The sequence below is a fragment of the Marmota monax genome, unplaced genomic scaffold (genome assembly GCF_021218885.2).
Source record: "Marmota monax isolate L192 unplaced genomic scaffold, Marmota_monax_Labrador192_F-V1.1 WCK01_AAM20220418_F8-fsc00014, whole genome shotgun sequence".
Lineage (NCBI taxonomy): Eukaryota > Metazoa > Chordata > Mammalia > Rodentia > Sciuridae > Marmota > Marmota monax.
Window position 1 is genome coordinate 14381252 of NW_026695222.1, and position 22871 is coordinate 14404122.

Below are 22871 nucleotides of genomic sequence, written 5' to 3' on the forward strand. Positions count from 1 at the left end.
GCGACACCCTGTCTCTAAGTAAAATATTGTAAAAGGGGGGGTGGTGCTGGGGTGTGGCTCAACTCCCAGTACCTTAAATAAAATGAATGAGAGCAAATAGTGCCAGGCCCACAGTAGGCACTCAGACAGTGTCATCTGTGGGTGACGCCATCGTCACTGTTGTTACTGGCCTTGAGGTACGGGGCCTTATCACCAAGCACCCTTCCCACTCAGGCAGTGGTGACTGCCATTGTCTCCCTGGCCCCCCGAGGCCCCAGGAGGTTCAGGACAGACAGTAGGGCCCCTGTTCTCCCCCGGGTACCCAGAGCGCTTCAGTTCCATGGGGGGCCTGACAGGAAGAGTGGCGCGGCGTGGCCTTGGGGAACGGCGTACCTGTTACTCAATCCCAGGACACACACACGAGAGGACCGCTCAGCCCAGGGCAGCCGGCGAGGCTCTGTCCAGTCCCCACGATGGGCCAGGCCGACAGGCACACGGACGGCCAGGGCCGGTCCCATGCCAGCCCCCAGTGTGGGCCAGCCCTGAGCAGTCCCTGAGCACCAGGCCTGTGCCCAGACCCAGGTCCCCCAGCCCCGCCACCTTGGAGGACCCGGAGGACCTTGCTCAGACCCATCACGTCCTGGTTTGGGGTTTTTGTTTTCTAAATCCTTTTAAATCTAGGTTTGAACCTCAAGGAGGCAGAGGTCCGTCTCCTGGTCTGGACAGGTCTTGTTGGCTCCCCGGGGTCCTACCAGATCCGTCCACCCAGGCAGGGGGCTGCCAAGGGCCTGGAGGAAGGGACAGGGTTCTTGTCTTTGGCCCCGTCTGGTCCAGTGAAGGGGCCTCTATTCCAGCCCAGAGGTGAGCAGCTCCACCCCACAGCCGAGCCAGGACGTGGGGGTCCTGCTCCAAGCAGCCATGGCCAAGGACCCCGGGGTCTGACCACACACGTCCTCTGGGACTTGCTAGGAGCTGGTGGATAAATGACCCCAGCATCTTCAGGAGAGGGACCGTTTTTCTGTATGGTCAAGGAACACACCAGCCACCCATGAACCCCGAGGCAGGAGTCCCCAGATGGGGACTCCAAGGCCCCGTCACCTTCCTGGGCCTGGGGGGAGAGAACGCCCCGACTTCTGAGTCTCAGCAGCCAGAGAAAAGAGCAAACACCAAGTGACGCTCGCACATCCTCCTGCGTCACAGAGACCACGGTCGTCCTGTCTCAGAGAAGACCTCAGGTAACGAGGTGGGGCGGGCCTAGCCCAGGCCTCACCCACAGCAGGACATTGGCCCAGTTTTCTTATTCCTGACGGGAGGAACGGGGACGGTAATAACTGGTATCACAATTAACGAGGGCTCTTGGGTTCCCAGCTTCCTGGGGGTTTACATTCCCATCTTACACATCAACAAACTGAGGTTCAGAGGGAATCAGTAGCTGGGCCCTGTACCTTCTGCGTCCTTCCCAGGGGTTCTCCGCATGGAAAAGACTCCCGGGAAACCTCCCTCTCTCTTTAGTCATTGGGGAAGCAGAGAGCCCTTTGGGGCTCTAAGGAATCCTTCCCTCCTCTTTTCTTTAGAGGTGAGATTTGAAAGAGGCACTTCCCTGAGCATCCTGGGAACGCTCCCCAGGGACTCAGAGGAGGCAGGTCCCCTGGGGGCCCTTCTCAGGCAGCAAGACGCCTCCTGACGGTGATGTTGAGACCCAGTCGACAGAAATCAGGGGACTCATCAACTCTTAGAGCATCCTCCAACCCAAAAGCCCGTGACTTTAGGCCTCTGAGATTCTAGAACAAGATTCCATCCAGCAGACGCGCTGAGTCACACTAAGCTTAGCCATTGCCTTTGCTATTAGCCAAAGAACCAGCTAACATGGACCTCGTGTGGCCGTCGCTGTCCTCCAGGACCCGGCCTTCCACCTCAGCCCCTCTGTCCTCGGTTCCTCCAGGAGTCCAACACCTGCCCTGGCTACATCCCTGGGTTGAGAAAGAACAAGGAATTGATCCCAGGGGACACCTACCAGCCGCCTACACACCTCTGCCAGTTGGGGACTGCACCACCAGCCGTGATGGTCAGCAGGGGGCGCCAGTGTCCCCACATCAGAGGCTCTGGCAGAGTCCTGGGGCTGTCAGGCGCAGGGACACCAAATCCCAGGTCACAAACCCCAGCTTGACCTCAGACATGCTGCACGACCTGGAACATGTCTCAGTTTCCTCATCTGTAAAGTGGGAGTGAAGCCATTTTTTAACCATTCCCATGTGCCAGGCCCCGTAGTGATAGCCTCGTGACCTCCCTCCAGGGGACACAGGTAGATTCACTATGTGCATTACCCGGCGAGGAGAAGGGGGTCTCGGAAGGAAGGTCGCCTGCCCACAGTCACACAGCCCCTGGACATCAGAGGCAGACTGAACCCAGAGACATGTCCTTGGGAATCAGAGTGAAAATTGTAGCTTGAACAACAGACGCGGAAAAGGCTTGGGGAGGCCCGCTGCTGGTCACCGGCGCCCCTCAGCCCCACCTCTGCGCCCCACCTGCTCTGCTATCCCTGCTGCACCCCGCTTCCTCACTCCTCGGGTTCCATGACTCTGTCCTGGGAGGGCTGCAGCCCTGGCCCTGTTTCTCTGCTGTTGATCCAAAGGGAAGTGGCCCACGTCCCAAACCACACGGCCCGCCCACTTCCTCCTGGGGGCTGCTGGCCCCGGGGCCCAGAGCCTGCCCCTGTCCTCCATGCCAGGTCCTATCAGTTTGGGCAAGAAGCCCCTTGTCACCCAGTGCCAGGAGGACCCTCCCTCCCCTCAACAGCTCCTCTGAAGGGCAGGGCCTGGCCAGGGGCTGGACTTCCTGTCCACATGCCCACCCCCCACTTCAGAGCTCAGTTATAAAAGTTGTCGGGAAGCTGGAGGCAGAGGCCGAGACCTGGATCCTGGGAGGCTGCACTCGGGGAGAGGTAAGGAGGAGGAGGCCAACACGGGCGTCTCCCCAACAAGGCTGAGACCTGGTGAAATGGTGCATGGCTTCTTAGTGCCAGGAGAGCCAGGTTCAGTCCCAGCTCTGCCTCTTACTCTGTCCCCAGGAGCAAGCCATTTCTCCTTTCTCAGCCTCAGTTTCCTCATCTGTAAAATAGGTCTGGACGTCAGTGATCCCATCTTGATGAGGACATAATGATTTGATGAAGCCTATAGAGTTCTTGGCACCCAGTGAGGACTCAAGAGGTCAGGACAGGCGTGGATGCCTCAGGAGGAGAGCTGGGGAGGGCTGGGCGTGGGGTGCGCAGGGCCAAGGCCAGGGAGTGGTGAACTGACAGAGAAAAGGGCCTGACAGAGACCAACTCAACGCTGGCTGGCAGAATGAACAGTGGCTGAGTTTAAGATCAGTCCGGAAGCCTGTGCAGCAACTTGGGAGGCTGAGGCAGGAGGATTGCAAGTTCGAGGCCAGCCTCAGCAACTTAGCAAGGGCCTGCCTCAAAATAAAAATTTTTAAAAGGGCTGCAGGTGTCACGGTGTGGCTCAGTGGTAGAGCACTTGCCCAGCATCCAGCATGTGAGAGACGCTGGGTTCGATCCCCAGCACCACAAAAAAAAAAAAAAAAAAAAATCATCCTGGAAACCAAATAGGAGAGTCAATGCCACAGCCACAAACTTCACAGACCAAGATTTGCATATTAATTTCTACTACCCAATTTCATCACCGAGTTGTGGGTTTGCTTGTGTTTGTTGGGGTCCTGGAGACTGAACCCGGGGCCACGCACACGCTGAGCGAGGTCCCCCAAGGAGCAGCCGGCTGGGTCCTAGAGCTCTCCCAGGCACTCACGAGTGGCTCAGCCATCTGGGGCCCTCCGTGCGCCTCCTCGGAGGTCCCTGCTCACCGTGACGTCTGCCTGGAGATGCCGCATTCACTGGGCTGCGTGTCGCTCCAGAGCTTGGCTTCCTGGTGGTGACCTCCTGCCTGCGGCCTCCGGGGGCCCGGCTGCTCCTTTTGGCCAACTGGGGAGGGCTGAGGGCCTGCTGGTTGGCACTGGTACAAATGCTGATTCACAAACCTGCATGATTTCCCTGCTACTTGGCTCCTGCCCCATCAGCCACGGTCACCTCCATCAGGACCCCACCCCTGGTTTCCTCACAATCCAGAAGCATCCAGCTGTGAAGGGAGCCCTGGGCCCGTGGACCCCTCACCACGGGCCGCCACGCTGGCAGCTGTGGGCGCTCGCTGTGTGCTTGCTGCACATTGTCAACAACCCGTGATCGTCCCCATTTTTCATATGAGAAAACTGAGGCAGAGAGGAGTCAAGGGACCTGGGCAGGCCAGACAGACGGGAATGTCAGAGCCGGACTTTGAAGCCGGCCTGCAGGAGGGGAAGGGCCCGGGCCAGAGCTGTGGTGGCTGTGTTCCAGGACCCGCGGATGGGAGCTGGGCAGGCAGGGGGCTGGGAGGACGGGGTCGGGGAGGCAGAGCCGGGAAAAGGGCAGCCAGTCGCCGGCTGGGACCTGGACGTTCTCACGCTCTGCATCCACAGATCTGGACAGGAGGATGCGGCTGCTCTGGGCGTCCCTGCTGTGCTGGGCACTGCCGCCCCCCGCCCAGGGCAAGGCCCACAGCCCGCTCTACCTGCGGGTCAGCAAGGGTCAGCTGCAGACAGGTGAATGTGGAGGGTGCGTGGCGGGAGGCGGGGGTCAGGAGAGGGGGCCGCACCCCCCAGCTTCTCCCCACCAGCCATGGGACTCACCTGCCGGTCCCGGGGACTGACCTGTCTCTCTCCTGCTCTGTCACTTGGTGTGGCTCCCCAGTGCCCTAAAGAGCACTTTTTGTTTGTTTTTGGTACCAGGGATTGAACCCAGGGGCCCTCGACCCCTGAGCCCCATCCCCAGCCCTAGTTTGTATGTTTTATTTAGAGACAGGGTCTCACTGCGTGGCTTAGTGCCTTGCTGTTGCTGAGGCTGGCTTTGAACTGGTGATCCTCTGGCCTCAGCCTCCCGAGCCGCTGGGATTACAGGTGTGCGCCCGGCGCCTGGCTTTTCGAAAGCATTTCTAAGCTCCTGGTCCTCGCAGTCAAAGTCCCGCATCTCCCAGCTCTCCCCTCCTCTCCATGACCTCCGTCTCCTTCCTTTCTTACACGACCCTTCTGCCAAAACGGCTGCCCGCTCCTCACGGAGAACTCGGACCCTCTGAGAAGGCAAAGCTCTTCCTGCGCCTCCTCTGGAAATCCCTCCTGATCCTCCCAGCAGGACTCTCCCTCCTTTGGGCTCCCCAGTCCTTTGGTGGAGCCTCTTCTATGGCCCCATCCAAGTATAACATTGCACCTGTCGCCCGGTCCCTCTGTGTGGCTCCTGCCCCGTTGGCTGTGAGCCACTTGTGCCCCCCCATCCCACCCCTCCCACCAGCCCATCTTTCTGTTTCACAAACCCACCAGGCTCATAACCACCTCAGGGCCTTTGCACACACCGTTGCCTATGTCGTTCTTCCCCAGATGGTCAACAGTGGGCTCCTCACTTCCTTCAGGCCTCAGTTCAAAGGTTACCTCCTCAGCGAGGCCCTTCCTAATCCCTCTGTCCCAAACAGGCCCTCAGCCTGTCAGGCTTCATCTGCTCCCTTTTAGTCTGTAGCACTTAATTGATGCTAAAAATTTCTTTGCTCACTGCTCTGAGCGCTGGGTTGTTGTCGTCTCCCTGACTAGAGTGTAAACTCCGTGGGGTCAGAACCAGGGTGCTGCTGTCCCCAGAGCCCTGCTGAGAAGTGCTTCATAAGGGCCTGTCAGCCACGGGCAGTGGGGACACACCTGGAGTCCGGCTCCTCGGGAGGCAGAGGCAGGAGGATGGCTGGGGCCCAGGCTTTCAGGTGCAGCCTGGGTGATGGGGGAGGGGGGGCTGGTGAACGAGTGAGGGGGAAGGCCCAGGCTGAGGAGGCCGTGTCTACAGACATTTCAGACCTGTTTGCAGAGCACCAGGTCCTGAGCCGCGTAGTCAGGGTGCCTGTGACGGGGACCCCGAGGGAAGGCGCGACTGTCCTGGACCACCTGCCCTTTGTCAGCAAAAGCCTGTCCAAGAAGAGCAGCGGGCTGGACCCGTCACTGGTCGGGGACCTGCTCTCGGGGAAGAGCCTCCCTCTGCTGTCGGACCTGCTCCAGGCCGCAGGGTGAGTGGCCTGAGGCTGCTGTGGCCTTTCCTGTCCCGGAGACAGGGCCTGCGTCCCCAACCCCACACCACGTTCTCGCCTATCCAGCGGAGACAAGGTGGGCAGCCGGGTGTCTCTGTGGCCTCTGCAGCCTCGAGCACAAAGCAAGGGTGTCCTTCTGTCCCTCCAAGCCGCTGAAACCCCCTGGGAAGGCAGGAGTGGGGTCTGAGCCAGGCTCGGAGCCCCGCAGCGCGGCCGCCCTATCCCCTTTCTCTACAAACCTGTGTCATGTCTTGAAAGATATTTTAAATAAACTGACCCCATGTAGCAGTCGAGACTCTCTGGGCCAGGAGTGTGGCTCAGGGCACGCCCTGGCTCAGACCCACCCCGCCAAGAGCAAAGGGGAACAAATAGAGGATTTTTCTAAAAATCTGACTTGTCCAATTATGTCTGTTTGTCAAAGTGCCCCAAGCTGAGTCACCTAAACAGTCTCACTGTCTGCCTAGAAATCAGGCCCAAGTACAGTGTGGGGTCGCCGCCCCCTGTGGGCTGGCTCCTCGGCTGCTGTCACCTAGGGCGCCCTCTGGTGCTGGGTGTAGGAACTCCACCCCTCCGTGCTCTGCGTGTCCAGAATCCCCCTACCCCAGGACACCGTCATGTGGATTAGGGGCCTATACGACTCCAGGACAGCCTGGGATGACGGATCACGTCTGCAATGACCTTGTTTCCCAATAAGGTCACATTCTGAGGCTCTAGGGATTAGGACTTCAACATATGAATTTGGGAGCCAGGGACGTAATTCAGCCCATGACACTGATTCTCCTTAAAGCAGAACTCTGGGCCACCTGGTTGGTCCCTCCAGGATGACCACGGGTGTAAGGTCATGGCCCTGAGTCCGTCCCCAGCTGCCCCACCACTCACTATGTCCCTTGCTTGGCTCTGAAAACAATTGAGGCAGAGAATTAAGGACGGACATGGGGACCCGTGAGACAAGTGCCAGCGCACAGGGCAGGGCTCCCCCGGTGGGGCTCCCGCCACATCCGTCCCCAGCATGAGCGCCTCGGGACAGCAGGCCAAACCCTAAGACAGCGGACGACTCAGAGGACGTTTTCGGGGGGGTGGGGTGGGGTGAAAGGCCAGGGCACTGCTGATGGGAGGAGGTGTGGCCCACGGGGGCCCAGCCTGGCCAAGGCCCGGGTCGGCTGCGGTCACCCTGGCCTGGGCATTCCCAGTGCCTCTCCTGCCCGCCCCGCCAGGGCATGGCTTGGGAGAGCGCAGGAAAGCTGCACGGATTCCAAGGCATTCTGGAACCTTCCAGAAAGTTCCCTGCTGGAGGCCAGGGTTTCCTCCCGTTTGAACTTGCTGCTGCCGGACTCTCTTTGCTCTTCTTTGCCAGAGCCTGCCTTCGTGGTCTTGTTTTCTGATTTTGTGTAGCTGTTTGTTTGTTTTGTTTTATCGAGGCTGGGGACCGAACCCAGGGCCTTGCACATGCCAGGCAAATGCTCTACCCCAATCCTTGTCCCCAGCCCAGAGGCCCGTATTTGAGTTCAGACAGGTGAAGCATGACAAGACGGCTCCTCCACGGTCTCCTCCCCATTTCACAGAGGTGGACACTGAGGTCCAGACAAGGGAAGGGGCTTGTCCCGTCTTCAGGGCTTGGAGACTGCGATTAGAGCCCGGTGTTCCACAGCCAGGCTGGGGTCACCGGGAGGGTTTGTCCCAACGGTCGCCCCAGCTTCTCCTGGGGTCTGCCCCTGTTCCCACCCATTCAGATACACACCCCCACAAGCCACACAGCACCCCGTGCCTCTCCAGGTTGGTCATAGAAGATGCCAAAGGACCCGAGGTCACCCTGCAAATCCTAAGCGACAGCCTGCTACAGGTCACGCTGTGCTGCAAACTGTACCTCTCACTCCAGGAGTAAGTACACGTGGGCTTCCTCACCACCCAGACCTGCACTGCCAGGACGCCAGCCAAAGCCACGGGCCACGTGTCACCACAAGGACCCTGATAGTCCTTTCTATCCGTGCACGTTTGAAAGCCATTTTGCTGGTGGGAAAAATGAAGCACAGAATGGGAAAGGGACTTGCCTGGATCACACAGCGAGTCATCCAGCCTTCTGACTCCATGCTGGGGGACACACACCCCCTCTGGGCACCTGGGAAGCTCGGGGCACTAATAGCGTGGCCTGAGGAGGGTCTGATACGCACTCACCTGGAGGCTGGCACTCCTGGGCTAGGCAACTGACCAGGCAGGTCTGCTCCCTGGCCTCGGTTTCCTCATCTGTGAAATGGGCACGGGGCCCCCTGCACTAAGTGGTACTGAGTGTTCATCTGCAAAACTCAGAAATGCCACAGAGCAGCCCGTGGACCACTGTTTGCCCAGGAAGCAGGAAAACTCATGGATGCCCTTCAGCTACACGTCCACCCCCCCTTTTCCTTGTAAAATATCTTCCTTCCCCTTGTCGGGTGGCGCTGTCAACGTGCTGAGTGACCATCGTCCTGGTGGGGGCTGTAGCAAGCAGAGGAGCCTGAGGCCCACCCCAAGGCCACCCTCAGCTCCAAGTGTGGGTCCCCTGTGAGGGTGCCGTCAGGTCCCCCGGTTGTCCCTGTTTTAAGGAGCTCCCCTGATTTTCAATCTGAGTCCTCGGGGCAACCGTGAGGCTGGCTGTGACGTCCTGCCTCGACCTCGGGCCCGGTTAGAGCCTGTCCCACACACCGTCCCTCCAGGATCCTGCGGCTCAAAGTCATCAAGAACATTCGCATGGGGGTGCGGCTGGAGCAGACGGGGAACAGGACCACAGTGGCCTTGGAGGAGTGCCACACCCCTCCCGGGAGCCTGAGCGTGGAGATCCTGGGGCAGTGAGTGGCAGAGCCCGGGCCCACTCCTCCTGAGCTGACCGACCTCGGAGACCCAGGGCTGGGACTGCTGCCTCTCCCTAGGGTCTAGAGTGCCCAGGGCATGGGGGACAGGGTCATCTCCAAGGCCGCAGGCTGACAGGCCACCTGTCCCCATCTCCTGCCTCCACACTGGATGTCATGGCTGAGAGCCGCCACCTCGGGCAGGCTCAGACCTCCGCCTGGTCCCTTCCTACAGGGAGGACCTGCCCAGGCTGCCCCGCTCCTGGCCTCGGGTTCCCCACCAGAAAATGAGGTGCCCCCGCCACCCGCCAGCGGGGCGGCATGGGGAGGGGTCAGCCAAGGCCCACCCAGCGCAGGAGCTGCCGCAGGAGGTGACGCTGCCTGTCGATCTCATGGGGACGCACCCCGTGCAGAACGTCCTCCGGGAGGCCTTCCGTGGCCTCTGCGGCCAGCTAGATCTCTGTGCCATGGACCCTACCAAAGAGAGAAGGGAAGAGAATCAGGAGAAAGTAGAGTCGGCAGGAGAGAAAGAGGGGGGACGAGCAGACCGCAAAGCGGAGAGAGAGGACAGGAGGGCGGCACCCGGGAAGGGAGAGGCCAAGCCACCCAGGCCAGCAGGGGCCCCTCAGCCCAGCCCGGTCTCCCCTCTCTGACCCATGCCTGCCCTTGCACAGTGTGTCGGGTCCCACAGCTGTCCCCTTCCCCTAGGACAGACGCCCTCCTGGTGGACAAACCTCTGGAGTTGGTGGCCGGCGTCCTGGACCACTCCCTGCCCTTCCTGCTGCAGAAGATGGTGAGTGGCCCTCTGCCCTGCCTCCTGCCCGCACCAAGGGAGCACGCCGGCCGTGACCCCATGCTAAGGAGGACCCGTGTCGTCCCCCAGGTATGTCCCCCGGCCACGGCCCTGCTCAGCTCCCTGCTGGAAGACCTACTGACCATCGTCCTCCGTAGGTCACTGCTGCTCAGGGCAGAGGCGTCCACTCCCCCGCCCGGCGCCAGGCACTGTTCTAGGCTCTGGGAATGCGACTGGGACAAGGCAGACCTCCCGCAGGGACCCTGCTTTCTAGTGGGGGGAAGGGGCCATGTCACTGGTGACCTTGACAGTCCTTGACCCTCTGAGCCCCTGTTTCCCTGTCTGATTCAAGGGGCCCACAGAGCAGGGCCGCTGGGTGACCCACAATCCTGCACGAAGCTGCCGCTCACTTTGTTCTAAGATGCACAAGCGCAGCCATCTCAAGGCTGGGGGTCGGGGGGACCTTCCTCCTGCCCCCACCCCTCCCCTGCCGTGGGCTGAGCCCTGGTTCTGTGTCCACCTAGCCCCGGCCATCTCGGGCCCAGAGGACGTCCAATACTATGTCACCACCACGGAGTTCAGGGAGGAGGCCATCCTGATGAGAGTCCAGGTGAGCGGCCCTTGGCCAGCAGACCCTCTGGGGACCAGTGGTCCAGGGGAGATGGACGAGGGGGTCAAGGAGATGGGAGGCAGAGGAGGAGGAGGGAGGAAGGAGGAGGAAGGGAGGAGGAGGAGGAGGAGGAAGGGAGGAGGAGGAGGAGGAAGGGAGGAGGAGGAGGAGGAGGAGGCGGAGGAGGAGGAGGAAGGGAGGAGGAGGAGGAGGAAGGGAGGAGGAGGAGGAGGAGGAGGCAGAGGAGGAGGAGGCAGAGGAGGAGGAGGAGGAAGGGAGGAGGAGGAGGAGGCAGAGGAGGAGGAGGAGGAAGGGGGAGGAGGAGGAGGCAGAGGAGGAGGAGGAGGAAGGGAGGAGGAGGAGGAGGCAGAGGAGGAGGAGGCAGAGGAGGAGGAGGCAGAGGAGGAGGAGGAGGAAGGGGGAGGAGGCCCGTGGCCCCGGAGCTCACCCAGGGCTGCCTGGCCAGCGAGGGGGGCTCAGCTCTGTCCCAACACTCCCACCCGGGAGGTCCCCCCACCTGGGGAACCGCGGTGTCTGCCCCACTTCTGTCCCCTGCTCCTTGGGACACAGGAGGTGGCAGGATGCGGAATCTGCCTGGGTCCCATGGGGCCCTTCGGACAAAGGCACAGAGAAAAGGGTGGGATCAAACCAGGGGGACGCGAGGAGCCAGGCCCCGGCCGGGAGCTGCTCGGCTCAATGTCCCCTTCCTTCTTCTCTCTGAAGCTTGTGACCCCCTGTGGCCCGGGCCAGAGGGCCCCAAGGCCTGACCACCTGGCCCCGCGACCCCTCCCACCATTAGCCCCAGGCAGCATGGCGGACCTGGTCTTTCAGATGGAGCTCTACAACGACATCCTGTCCTGCCTCTACGCGAGCAAGGAAGTCCTCGTGGCCCCCCAGGACCCCGCAGTGAGTGCTCGAGGGGTGGGGGCGGAAGGGCCTTCACCAGGAAGAAACTAAGGCCCAGTGGCAAAGTGCTGTCCTGGGCCCACACAAGTCGCCCGTGCCCTGGGCTCACCTGGGGACTCCTAAGTCACCCTCAGAACCCCGCACAGAAGCCCCTCGCCGGAGACGTCGCTGCTCACAGCCCTTACTGCCCCTCTTCATCCGCAGCACTCAGCGGCAAATGTTTGTTGAAGGCCTACCATGTCCTGGGTCCCATGCCCCTGCAGAGCTCAGGGCCTCGTGGGGACTAGACACTGAACAATGAAATAGCCTGGTACACAAACAGCTTATTTTATTTAAAAGAAGCAGGGCACTGGGGTAGCCAGTGGCTGGTGATAGCCAAAGGGCCACTGTGGACAGCGCAGTGTGTGACGATATCTCCAAGAAGTGGCCTAGACAGAGCAAGGAAGCACACACTCAGAGGTCCACAAGAAAAGCCAGTTCCCAGGGTGGATGGGGATCAAACGAGCAAGAAACACAGATGGATCCACCCAGAATAAAGTCTCCTTCCTGCAGCTTCAGGGTTCTGTGCCATCTGACCCCTGTCCCTCTCTCTAGCCCCACCATTCCAGCCACACAGGCTGAACTGGCTCCTACCTCAGGGCCTTTGCACCTACTGTTCTCTGCCTGGAACACTCTTCTCTCCACTGTTGGTCTCAGTTCAAACGTCACCTGCTCAGAAAGCACCTTCCTGACCTCTTCCAATCCCACCAAAACACTGGTCACATTCTAACTTTATATATACACACGTGTATATAAGGTTATATATGCAAAGTGGAAAATTTCACTTTTTTTTTTTTGCATGAATCTGGTTCATGGAAAAAAACAAACAAAAAAAACTATGTAAAATAGTGTGTACAAACCAAGGCCCAGATAGGGCAAGTGATGTGTCTAAGGTCACCCAGCAGGTCACATCTGGACTACAGCCAGGCCTCCTGCCTCGCCCTGCTGCCCCCCCCCCCCCCCGTCCCCTCTGTCCCACAGAAGTGTGGAGCCCTGAGACAGTTAGGTGGAAGCCCGTGATCCCTTGTCTGCAGAAGTTCTTGTGCCCGTGGACGGGGGTCGATGTGCCAGGGTACTCTTTGCAGCCCCACTTGTGATAGGAGGGAAAGCGCCGTTGACGTGGGCGTCTGGCCACATACAGCAGGTCTGGGTGGGTGTGGCAGAATGGAGTGTGCTAAGGAGGATTCGTGTCACCTCAGGTGGGACCAGGAGGCAGTGCATGTGGCCAGCAGGTTCCCAAGTGACTCTGACGTTCTCCCGATTAGCATGTTCCCACGTGGCGTGGGAAAGTCCCCTGGGTGGGGGTGTCCCCATTTATGGCTTGTACAAGGCAAAGCGACCCAGGAGGTCGTCCGGGAACCCGTGCTGAGTGACGTGATCCACGTGACGGTCTCTCCACGTCGCCGTGTAGGAGTTCTCAGAATCAGCTGAGAGAAAAACCGTGGAAACAAGGAGAAGTTGAGTTTCCAGACGGACCCTACGGAGACGCTGGGCGCGGGCCCCTGTCCTACAGAGACCGGCCACAGCGCAGGCGGCGTCCCCGTCCCCGGGGCTACAGGACATGCACACACACTCTGTCCTTTTTCCAGGCTGCTGACCTGGTCCAGCTGCTGTCCCCGGGAGAGCTGGAGCCCGGGCCCACGGTAGGGGCACTGCCAGCGCCCTGGCCGGTGTCAGGGAAGGTTCTGGAACGGGTCGGGGCTGGGCGGGCTCCATCTGGCCAGGGCTCCCCGCCGGGGACTCCAGAAATCCCTGACCTGCCTCCCAGGCCTGGGGAGGAAACGAGGGACAGCAAATGCACGCCTGAGGTGCTGCCAGCACAGGTGACCGTGACCTTGAGGAGCCCCACCCGCTGGGCAGGGCAGTGTGCGGCCCTCCACCGGGTCAGGTCCCCCCTTCAGAGGCTCAACCAGGGAAGTCACTTGTCACCTCACATTGCGAAGCGCATGGCAGAACCGGGATTTGAAACCAGCCTCTGGCCCCCAAGTCCAAGCTCAGTGCCCTCTTCAAAGGCTTTTGGAATGTGGCATTGAGTGGGCAGTGACAATAACAATGACCACAAGTGCTGGCAAGTGTGTAGCATTCCCAGGAGCAGGTTCTCCCAGCACTTAGGGGAGGGAACTGAGTAAGCTCCTTTAATCCCTCCCGGCTTTATGGGTAGGTGCACAGAGAGATTGAGAAACTTGCCTCAGGTCACACAGCTTGACAGGGGGTAGGACTAGGACTCTGGTGCCCATAATTTATGTTCTTAGTTTAAGTATGAACAGGACAAAGAGGATGTAATCCCACATCTGAAAAGTTCAGAGAGGGTAAGCGACCTCCCCAAGGTCTCACAGCAAGCTGCTGCGGAGCTAGAATGAAAATCCAGACGCCCTGCCTCCGAAGATGGTCTTGTTCCCATTCTCTGAGCTGAGGCCCAGGGACCATCTCCCGGCCACGGCTTCACCGTCTCTGCTCTAACTTCCTTCAGGCTTCTGATGGGTCCAGAGGGAGCGTGGGACTGACCATCAACACTCCGGATCCTCCCACTGTCCATCTGAACGGCCACACAGCTATGGTCACCCAGCCGGGCTCCCTGGTACTGCTGGGGCCCAACAACACCTCCAGCTCCATTTCCTGGGTGAGTGAGGCTCGAAGGTGGTTGTTCCAGGGGGTCCTGGGCCCGCTGACCGTGGGCAGGGTAACAGGAGGGCAGGGCAGATCTCACCACCGTGTCGTCAGTTGACATTCAGTCACACTCAGGCCACCGTGCCCACTGCCAGGACGTGAAGCCCACTAGCACCTGCTCCCGGAGTCCACCCCCAGGGCTGCCCACTGGTGTCCTCAGAACTGAAGGGTCGTGTCCCCGCCCCTCAGCTCTGCACTCCTGCTGGGTGACCAAGGTCCCTGCACCGTCTCCCTGGGCATCAAGGCATTAGGAGCCCAGGAAGAGGCCGGGTCCTCCATGCCCCAGGGCCAGCCAGGCTGAGAGGGCAGCCCGGGGGCCTGGGGGACAGACAGCCCCTGGTTGTCTCTTGATTCTGTTCCCCTGAGGTGACCACTTCCCATTTAACAGACCTGGTGCCTCAGATAAGGGGCCGGGGGTCCGTGAGTCCTCGGGGTCCCTGGAGCCTGTTGTAAGATTCCGTGGCCCAGAAGCTGGCCACGTCTGGCTGGTGCAAAAAGTCCATTTTTGAAAGGTGAATCTGGAGGGGCCTCCTCACAGCCCAGGGCTCTCTGCTTCCAGAGCCAGGTGCTGGAGACAGTGACGGTCACTGCAAAGGCTCCCCCACCCCCCTGGGCAGCCAGCCCTGGCCTCTCCCCTGGCGGGGCCCACGCTGGCACAGGAGCGGACGGTTCCCCGCCTGGAATACAAATCCCACTCCCCTCCCAACTTCATTCTCTCAATTCCTCCTAGAAACTCCTGTCAAGGGCTGCATTTTCCTCCACAAATCAGAAATTAAAACTCCAGTTCACTCCAAACAGGTAATGTTGTTTGGTTTGGAATGTTCTGGAAAAAAAAAAAAAGACAGCCGACAGCAAGAGTGGAGGGGGAGGGTGTGGTTGTGGGCACAGTCCCACCTGCTGTCAGCATGGGGGGAGGGACGGGCGCTGTGTCCACCCCGCCAGCCCCGACAGCTGCCCTGAACTGAGACCAACCTCCTTCCTCTGATAGTGCCGTGGTCACCCTGGGCCCTTACCCGGCTGTTCTCAAGAAGCAGGTGAGTCCCTTCCCATAGCCTTGGCCTCCCTGTGGTCTCAAAGGACCCAGCGCTGGACAAACCCAAGGTCCCAAGGCACTGGTGCAGCTGGGTGGAAAGGCTCATTCGCTTCCTGTCCCATCTCCTCTCCCACTGGGGTGGCAGGGAGAAGCCTCCGGGCTTCAACTCGCCCCTTACCCTCCCCCTCACACTGAGCCAACACTAACCGAGCACCGACTCTGCCTGGCCCTGCTCAGGGATGTGTTGGGGAGCAGCGAGAAGGTCCCTGCCCTGTGGAAGGCCTGCGTCAGAGGGGTGAGGCCACACTCCCCAGGAGCCGCAGTAGGGCACATTGTAGAGCACCTCATAGGCCACAGGCAACCGGGGGGAGGGGACAGGGGATCAGGCATATGGGTTGGGGTCAGACTGAAAAGGAAGGTCTGCGAAGGCCTCGCTGACAAGCTGAGACTCAGAGAAGAAGTGGGAAGAAGTGGACCCAGGCCTCTGGCCAGGCGTGCCTGATGGACAGGTGGCTGTCGCAGGGACAGTGAAGAGGGTCACAGAGGGGGCAGGGCCAGGCTCACAGCAGGGGTGGCCGGTCCTCTGAGTGAGCCAGGAGCTATGGAAGGGAGTGTCGAAGCAGAGGAGGCTCAGACTGGAGGGCCAGGTGGAGGCCGGGAGCCAGGAAGAAGGCTGGCAGGAGGTGCAGCCCAGCACTGGAGAGGCCCTGAGTGAGGAGCTGGTGGCACTGGAGGGCAGCAGTCAGTTATGGGTGTGCTCGAAGGTGGCACTAAAGGGACCTCTCAGTGGAGCCGATGTGGGGGAAGAGCGGTGTCCAGAGCCAGGTTTTCCACGGGCACCTCATCCCCTGCATGTTGAGGACAGCCACGCAGGGCTCCCTGCTGCACGGGACTGGCCTGAGCCCCCTGCTCACAAGGGAGGAGAGGGGGAGGCCTCTTCCAGGGCCCAGGGCCCAGGGCCAGGTGCCTGTGTAGAAGGGCCAGGGGCACGCTCCGTTCTCAGCCTCCTCCGTGTCCCCGGGGCCAGCAGGGACAGCCCTTCAGTCTTTGCTTTGAGTGTGAGGAAATGTGGGATGAGAAAACAGTTCTCGGCACGTCGTCCTTAACTCCAGCCAGGCCAGAGCACAACCCCGGCCAACACGACAAATGTCACCACCCGCGCCACCTTGGACCTTCCTCCCTCCATCTCTACCTCACAGAGTCCCAGGGCTGGAGGTCCCGAGGATCATGTGCCTGGGTCAGGGACTTCTGTGACACCCCAGGGGCAGTCCTCAGACCAGGCTGCCATGCATGTGGTCAGACAAGCCACGGCTGTCCGTGCCACCTGCGTCATAGACACCACCTACCTCCTGTGACCACCTCCCGGGGGATAGGAGGAGGGCGATGAAGAGGAGGGGCCTTTCCCAACCTGTCCGCCTGGGTTGGGACCATCCTGATCGGGACCCCTCAGCACGTCCTCAGTGACAGGGGGTGGCAGCTCCCCGTGTGACATTACTGGCACCTCTCAGCCTTAGAGAGCTCCCTCGATTGTCCCCAGTGGGCACCTGTGAGGCTTTGGCCCTGGGCTCCACAGACCAACCAGTTTCTCCCCCAGAGAGTCCACAGGGTGAGGGTGTCTCTTTCTGGGGCCCTCCATGTCCCCCAGTCCCTTCACCAGTCTGGCCAGCTGGCTCCAAGGTCCTTCAAAAGTGCGATCTCCATGTTGTCCCCATGGGCATCTGTGCACTGGGTCCTTCGTCCCTGTGGGCAGGATCTGCCAGCCCAGCCGAGGGGACATTCCTGGAGGTGACCTTCCTGTCCCCCTTGCTCTGCTGCAGGAGGAGCAGCTGCGGGCTTCTCTCTCTGGGTTCCTGAAGAGGAGGTTCCTGCCCCTTCACAACGGTAAGCCCCATGTGACTCTCCGCCATGCCACAGGTCACATGGCTTGCAGCAGCTCCAAACAAGTCCAAAGGGCCTTGTCCCCAGGTGGGCTGAGAACTATCTCAGGGAAGGCAGGCGGCAGGGCAGACACTGGACCTGGTGTGACGGGCAAGTGCCCTCTTGTCCTGCCGGGTGGCTGTGTGAGGGCAGCTGGGAATGGAGTCGGGCATGGCTGCTCGGGAGGGGGAGGCTGGCGTTCGGCAGAAGAGCCTGGAGGTGAGGCAGCCCGGCAGAGCACCAGCTGGGCCTCGGGAGGCCACGGGAAGGGGCGGCTCGTCAGTGACCGCGCACAGGGCAGGGATCCTGACCTGAGAGATGCGGAGAGCAGCACTTCATCTTCACCCCAATGCCGGACACTTGTTAGCACGAAAAGACGGGCCAGACGCAGGATCAGGGATCAGCTGCCAGCAAGGGGCCATCTCGGCCTTTTACTCAGGGAAGAGACTGCACCTCCAAAGGGCCACTTCCCTGCGGGAAAACGAGCCTCTGCTCTCAGGAGGGGCCGGGCTTGACTAGGCTATCCTGAGAGGTGACTTGGTGAGCGGGTCAGCTGGACGTGGGGAATTTGAACTTGGGGCCGGGGGTCTGTGCTCAGCACCTGGAGACGGTTTTTTGGGGAGAGGTGAGAGTGGGCGGCGTCTGGCTCTTTCTCACTCCCTTCTCCCAGGCCTCGCCATTGGGGGCTTGTCTTTTTTCTAACTAATAATACTAGGAAGAAATTCAAGCTCTTCCACAGTCTCCCTGGGGCTCCCCCAAAAGCAGGCCCCGGGAAGGAAGGCTGGTCTGGGTGAAGCAAGAAAGCCTGTCCAGGCAGCAGTGGGGAAGGCCGTTTGGGGCCGGGAAGCTGCAGGTGGCCCCTGGGAGACTGATCTGTCAGAGCCTCAGAGCCCTCCCCCACCTGCCCCTGCTCCAACCTGTCGCCAAGGTGACCTGTCCCAGGGATTGTCCCTCCCTATTGGAGCTGAAAAGTCTGTTAGTTGATGTCTCCTGGGCTTTCGGCAGGAATACTCCTCTTGACCCTGCCCCAGTCCATTTGCTCCTCACCTTTTAGCCACCCTCCGGCGCCTCCTGGGCCTGGTCACACGCAGAAGGAGAGAGGCAAGGGGAGGAGGCAGGAGAACCAAGAAAGACCAGGAAGCCTAAGAGGGACAGGGCACCCTCCTAGGGACACCAGGACACCAGCCGTAGCCCTCCTCTCCCTCCCGGGAGAAGTCTGTGTCACTACTTTATAAATAAACCCCTGTGTGATGTGAAAAAATAAGAATTAAAACCCAAGACAGTGAGACCCGAGGGAGGAAGTGGGGAGGCCACCTTGACGGCCTTCTCCTCTCCCAAGAGGAACCCTCCCGGTGCTGCCGCGGCCGGAGAAAGCGTCTCATCGTATCTCACAGTGACAGTCTCTAGAAAACACTGATCCCTCTCCAAGTGCTGGCCACCCACCCCCAGCCCAAGGACTCAAGTTCCTGAGTGACACGCTCGCTAAGTCACCCACAGCCTATACAAGCCCAGCCCCCTCCTTGGTTCAGTGGCTCATTTTCCACCAGAAAGTGGGTCCGTTCCCGTAGGTCAGTCCCGTTCCTGGACAGAAGGCAGGAATGATCTGTGACATGTGTCTGGCCTGGTCTCTGTGCCGCCTGCCTCCGCGTCCCTGTCCAGTGTTCAAACTTCCACCCGTGGGCCGCAGGACTCGCCACCGTAACCGGCGGTATCCTGGGGAAGTGAGCCGGGAAGACCGCGTGCAGCTGGGGCTCAGTGCTACAGAGATGAACTCGGCCTCCCGGCCTCAGCCTCCCCTGCAGTGAGCGGGGCCATCACCATTCGCCATGTGATGATTTAAGTGTCTGCACCCCAACCAGAGGGTGAGCTGCCTGAGAGCAGAGCCCCCAGGTCTCCCATGCATCCAGCACTCTGCCCAGTGCCTCACGCCCCGAAGACACTCATGTAGGATAAACAGACCGAATCTGCTCACCCCCTGGCTCTTCATCTTTCAGATGGAACCATGCCACCAGGTCCAGAGAGGTTAAGTGACTGACCCAAGGTCACATAGCAAGTCTCTGGCAGAGTTGATTCCAGAACCCTGGTTTCTGGCTTCCCCGACAGGAGTCCTTGTGCTGTGGCTCCTGTTAGGACCCCAGGGTAAAGAAGCAGGTGGGCTCCAATGTCAGCCAGACTGAGACCTACGGGGCCAGGGAAGCTGGGCATGAAGTGATAAAATGTGTATTGAGAAGGGGACTAATTGAGGGCAGAGGAGGGTGGTAAGGGAAGACCCAGAGAGGCAGCCAGGTGCCAGGTGAACAGGGGCGCAGCCTGCTGGGGAAAAGGGGTGCTCTTCCTACTGCAGCCTCCCTGCAACGGGAGGCCAGGGCCAAGGCCACTGAGGAATCCCCGAGGGCTGCCTGCAAGAAGCAGCCCAAATAGGAGAATCGGCAGGAGGGCCATCTGGCCTCCACACAGGGAAAGGACCAAGTGGGGCCCAGGGACTGTGGAGAGGCCTCTGCATGGCCTGAGGACAGAAGGAAGACACGCACCTGTCACTCTTCCTCCATCCCACCCCCACCTGCCTGTGCCAGAAGGACACAGTTGGGGGGGGTTACACTCTCCTTCCCTGGGGCCAGGTGACAGTGTGGGTGGGGCTGGCTAAGGGCTGCTCAGCCCTGAAGAGGAGTCTGGGAGCCCAAGCCAGGCCTCAAGTTCAAGTCTAAGGAAGTTTGCAAAAACCAACTGGCGGAGTAGCTAATTCACAGAAACTGAAATTGCAAAATGACCAGTTCTCCACATTTACCAAAAACTTGCTTTAAGGACTCTGGGTAGATAAGTGTATTTGTGAATACACTTATATATTTGATGGATATCATCTTATTAGCAGAATCCAATTTTTAGCGTTTTCAGGTGAATTTTCGGTTTATTCCGACTTTTTTCCAATCCTGTTTTTGAGCCATTCTGTTTCTACTGACATTTCAGCATTTTTTAGGAGCTCAGTATTTCCAGCACAGTTTTCCCACAGCTGAAGAACAATGCGCCTTCCTGAAGGACTCCTGAGAAGCCTCAACAAATTGATCATTCCTTAACGTGCTGCTAAACAGAGGATCTTGGGCCTCTGAGTGCCCCAGGACCCTGGGTTCAATCCCCAGAAGGTTGGGAGGTGGGGGTGTGGCTCACAATGACAGAGGCCGGAGGCCAACCTGGAGCAGCAAGTCTATCCATCCTGCAGAGGAGGCTCATTTTCTGGTGTGGAGGTGGCCCCAGGTTATAGAAGGAGGCTGGGTTTTACAGTTTACCATGAGGGTGAATTACTCACTGGAGCCTGCGGGCAGAGCTGCTGGGACACTCGGGGACCTAGTTGTGCTGGTTGAAATCTGAACTCGGGAAGGCAGTGGTAGGAAGTCACGGGAAGAGCTCACAACTCGGAATCCACTGCTTACCGTCCTTCCTCTGCGACTAGAGCCTCACTCTGTGCTCCTCTCCTTCCAGGGACCATCTGCCATGGGGAAGGTCAAAGCCCAGGGCCGGGGTTCAGTACTGCCCCCTCCCTACAGGCCCCGTTGGGGTTGGGAGGGTAAATGTTTGGTTTGGTGGAGAGGCTGGGGACAGGGCAGGAGGGAGGAGGTTGGCTCTCCCCTCAGGGAGCTGTCTTGTGGAAGGTCATTTTCCAGAGCCTTCCCAGGGGAGCAGGAAGGGTCCTCGGGCCTGGCCCTGCTCACCCCCAGCTCCCCTCCCCGCTCCCCTCTTGCAGCGCAGCTCAGAGGACACAGCCTCCCGCTGCCCAACGTCAAGGGCCTCTCCTTCAACCAGGCCCACATGGACCTCTCCGAGGTAGGTGCAGAGGGAGCCCCTTGCAGGGGAGGTGGGGGGCGGAGGCTCAGTTGGACGATGCGCCTGCGTGGACCCAGCCCTTTGTCCCCCTTTCCTTAATCACCTCTCACAGCTGTCCTGGACGCCAGGCCCCATTACAGATGAGGAGAGCGAGGCTCCCCAGACCTACAGAGACCTTCAGGAAGCCAGACCACAGGGCTCACAAGCTCAACACCTTCCACACATGCAGGACTCTCACAATCAGCTCCATAAAGTCATTTTTATCACGGAGGGAACTAAAGGCTCAGAGAGGCAGAGAAAATGAGAAAACTTGCCCAGCACAGCAGAGCTGGAGTCCAAGGGGCTCATCTGAACTCAAAGCCTATTGTTACCTTAGCCCGGACTACCCACCTCCCTAGAACTCAGGTGTCCCCAGAACAGGGCTATAGTTTACATGACCAATGCCACCAGGAGTTGAGCAGTGCACAACCTACACATCTTTGCATGGCAGGCCTGATGGCCCCTCATTCCTTCATTGCCATTCACTCATTCAGTCAATGTATCTCAGGAAAAGCTCCCAATCTGGTCTGTTCCTTGCTCGCAAGCATCTCCGAGACTCCTTCCCCTCTGCTCAATCCTCTTTGTCCAGCTGGTCCCTGACTCTTCCTTCTTGGAGTGTCCTTGGGACAGGGTGCAGTCCCTCTCTAGAACAGCCTCAGGGAGAGTGGGTTTTATGGGGAGCGCAACTCTGCCTCTGTTCACAGGACTACCTGCTGCTGACCATTCCAGAGTAGCCGGTTCTGACCCAGGACCAGTCCCTGCCCTCAACCACGCATGCTCAGGACCTCCAGGTCAAGAATGGCTGAATCACCGTGGACTTCTCTGTACAATAAAGATGCTTCCTTCTGGAGGAGGAGTCTGCTCTGAGCTCGCTGACCCATGGGGTTCTGGGAGGCGGGGGGCTGTGTCCAGCTATTTAAATGAAGCCCGTGGTCCTGGCTCCTGGGGCCTGGGGGTGGGGGGTCTGAGCTCTGTTCTCAGCTCTTCAAGGAAAGGGAGTTTCCTCCAAAAACAAAGAAAAGCCTGTGAGTTTCCAAAGCCCAGGCCCTGAGCGGATGGGGTGACCGTCGTGCAGGACGGGTGTGCCATGACCATGTGCCATCGTCGGGAGGGTCCCAGAGATGTCAAGTGGCCCAGGCAGAAGGTGGGGAGCAGGGAAAGGCAGGGCACGGGCTGGTGCAGCAGGAAGCCTGGGGCCCGCAGAGCAGAGCAGACACAGCACAGGTCCTCACACCCATCACCTGTCACACCCACAGTAAGGACACAGCCCCCCACAGCTCCCTGAAGGTCTTGGGTTCGAGGGTGGCTCTGCAGCCATGGTGAGCCCAAGGGAGCCTGGGAGCCCCTCCCCAGGGAAGCCCCACCCACCCAGGTCACACCCAGCACCCGCCCAGTACCTGGGGATGCCCACTACACCAGAGGGCTACTGGAGACCCTGCGTACCCCTTCACCAGTGTTAAGGGTCACCCTGCTAAGCAGCGTGTGTGTCCCCATCAGCTTTGCTTCAGGTGACACCTCAAGCACACGGGTCACAGTGGCGAGTTTGTCTATGTTGTTTGGGGTCCTAAGTGTCCGATGGCTGACGTTTTGACATGAAGGGCCACTAGCTGAAAGTGTGTCTTTGAAGAGCCACAAAGTACGACTGCCTGTGTGTGGACCCCCAAGTGTGGACCCCCAAGTGTGGACTCCTAAGTGTGGACCCCCAAGCGTGGACCCGGCTTCTCCACTTTTCCTCACCTCCGATAGCCCTTCCCACCCTCTGACCATCTGCCTGTTCTCCGGGCATAGCCCGGGCCAGGGGCAGATTTGAGGCTTGGTCTTCCAGCTCGTCTATTTGCCCGCCTCGCGGATGATACACTTTTTACAAAACTCACGGATTCAGCACCCAGCTTGCTGCAGGCCTAGTTTAGTCAGGGGCACAAAATGGCCCGTGGAGGTGGCCTCAGGGCCTTGAAGGCCTCCAGTGACTTTATCAGGCACCTCCCTTCACAGCTTGCAGGCAGCCTCCTTCATCTTCAGAGAGAACTGAGGTGCCAGGCGGGCATGCGGGCTGGTCGCCACTCCCAGGTGGGCAGGCTCACCCTGAGAGTTCTGGAAAATAATATTCCTA

At 59.8% G+C, this 22871-nt stretch overlaps 1 protein-coding gene and 1 long non-coding RNA gene across 2 annotated transcripts; one reads left to right on the top strand and one right to left on the bottom strand.

The window, feature by feature from the left end:
- Nucleotides 1-4499: 4499 nt before the first annotated feature.
- Nucleotides 4500-21611, top strand: LOC124085851 (uncharacterized). Its single transcript, XM_046433865.1, has 15 exons — nt 4500-4608; nt 5885-6101; nt 7896-8000; nt 8810-8941; nt 9650-9734; nt 9825-9888; nt 10259-10344; nt 11068-11250; nt 12879-12932; nt 13760-13909; nt 14687-14754; nt 14945-14990; nt 16807-16870; nt 20643-20722; nt 21466-21611. The coding sequence occupies exons 1-15, from the start codon at nt 4500-4502 to the stop codon at nt 21493-21495; spliced, it is 1473 nt and encodes a 490-aa protein (XP_046289821.1). The 3' UTR covers nt 21496-21611.
- On the bottom strand, nt 11562-17406 carry LOC124085852 (uncharacterized). The gene is made up of 2 exons (XR_006849595.1): nt 16336-17406; nt 11562-12716 (listed from the first exon to the last, which is right to left on the bottom strand). It is a non-coding gene; the product is annotated as an uncharacterized LOC124085852 (long non-coding RNA).
- Nucleotides 21612-22871: the final 1260 nt, after the last annotated feature.

Bases quoted from the DNA above. Each gene is read 5' to 3' on its own strand.
- LOC124085851 (XM_046433865.1), top strand. From the start codon at position 4,500: ATGCGGCTGCTCTGGGCGTCCCTGCTGTGCTGGGCACTGCCGCCCCCC. The intron at 9,889-10,258 runs GTAGGTCACTGC...GTGTCCACCTAG, and splicing joins CCTACTGACCATCGTCCTCC to CCCCGGCCATCTCGGGCCCA. The intron at 10,345-11,067 runs GTGAGCGGCCCT...TTCTCTCTGAAG, and splicing joins CCATCCTGATGAGAGTCCAG to CTTGTGACCCCCTGTGGCCC.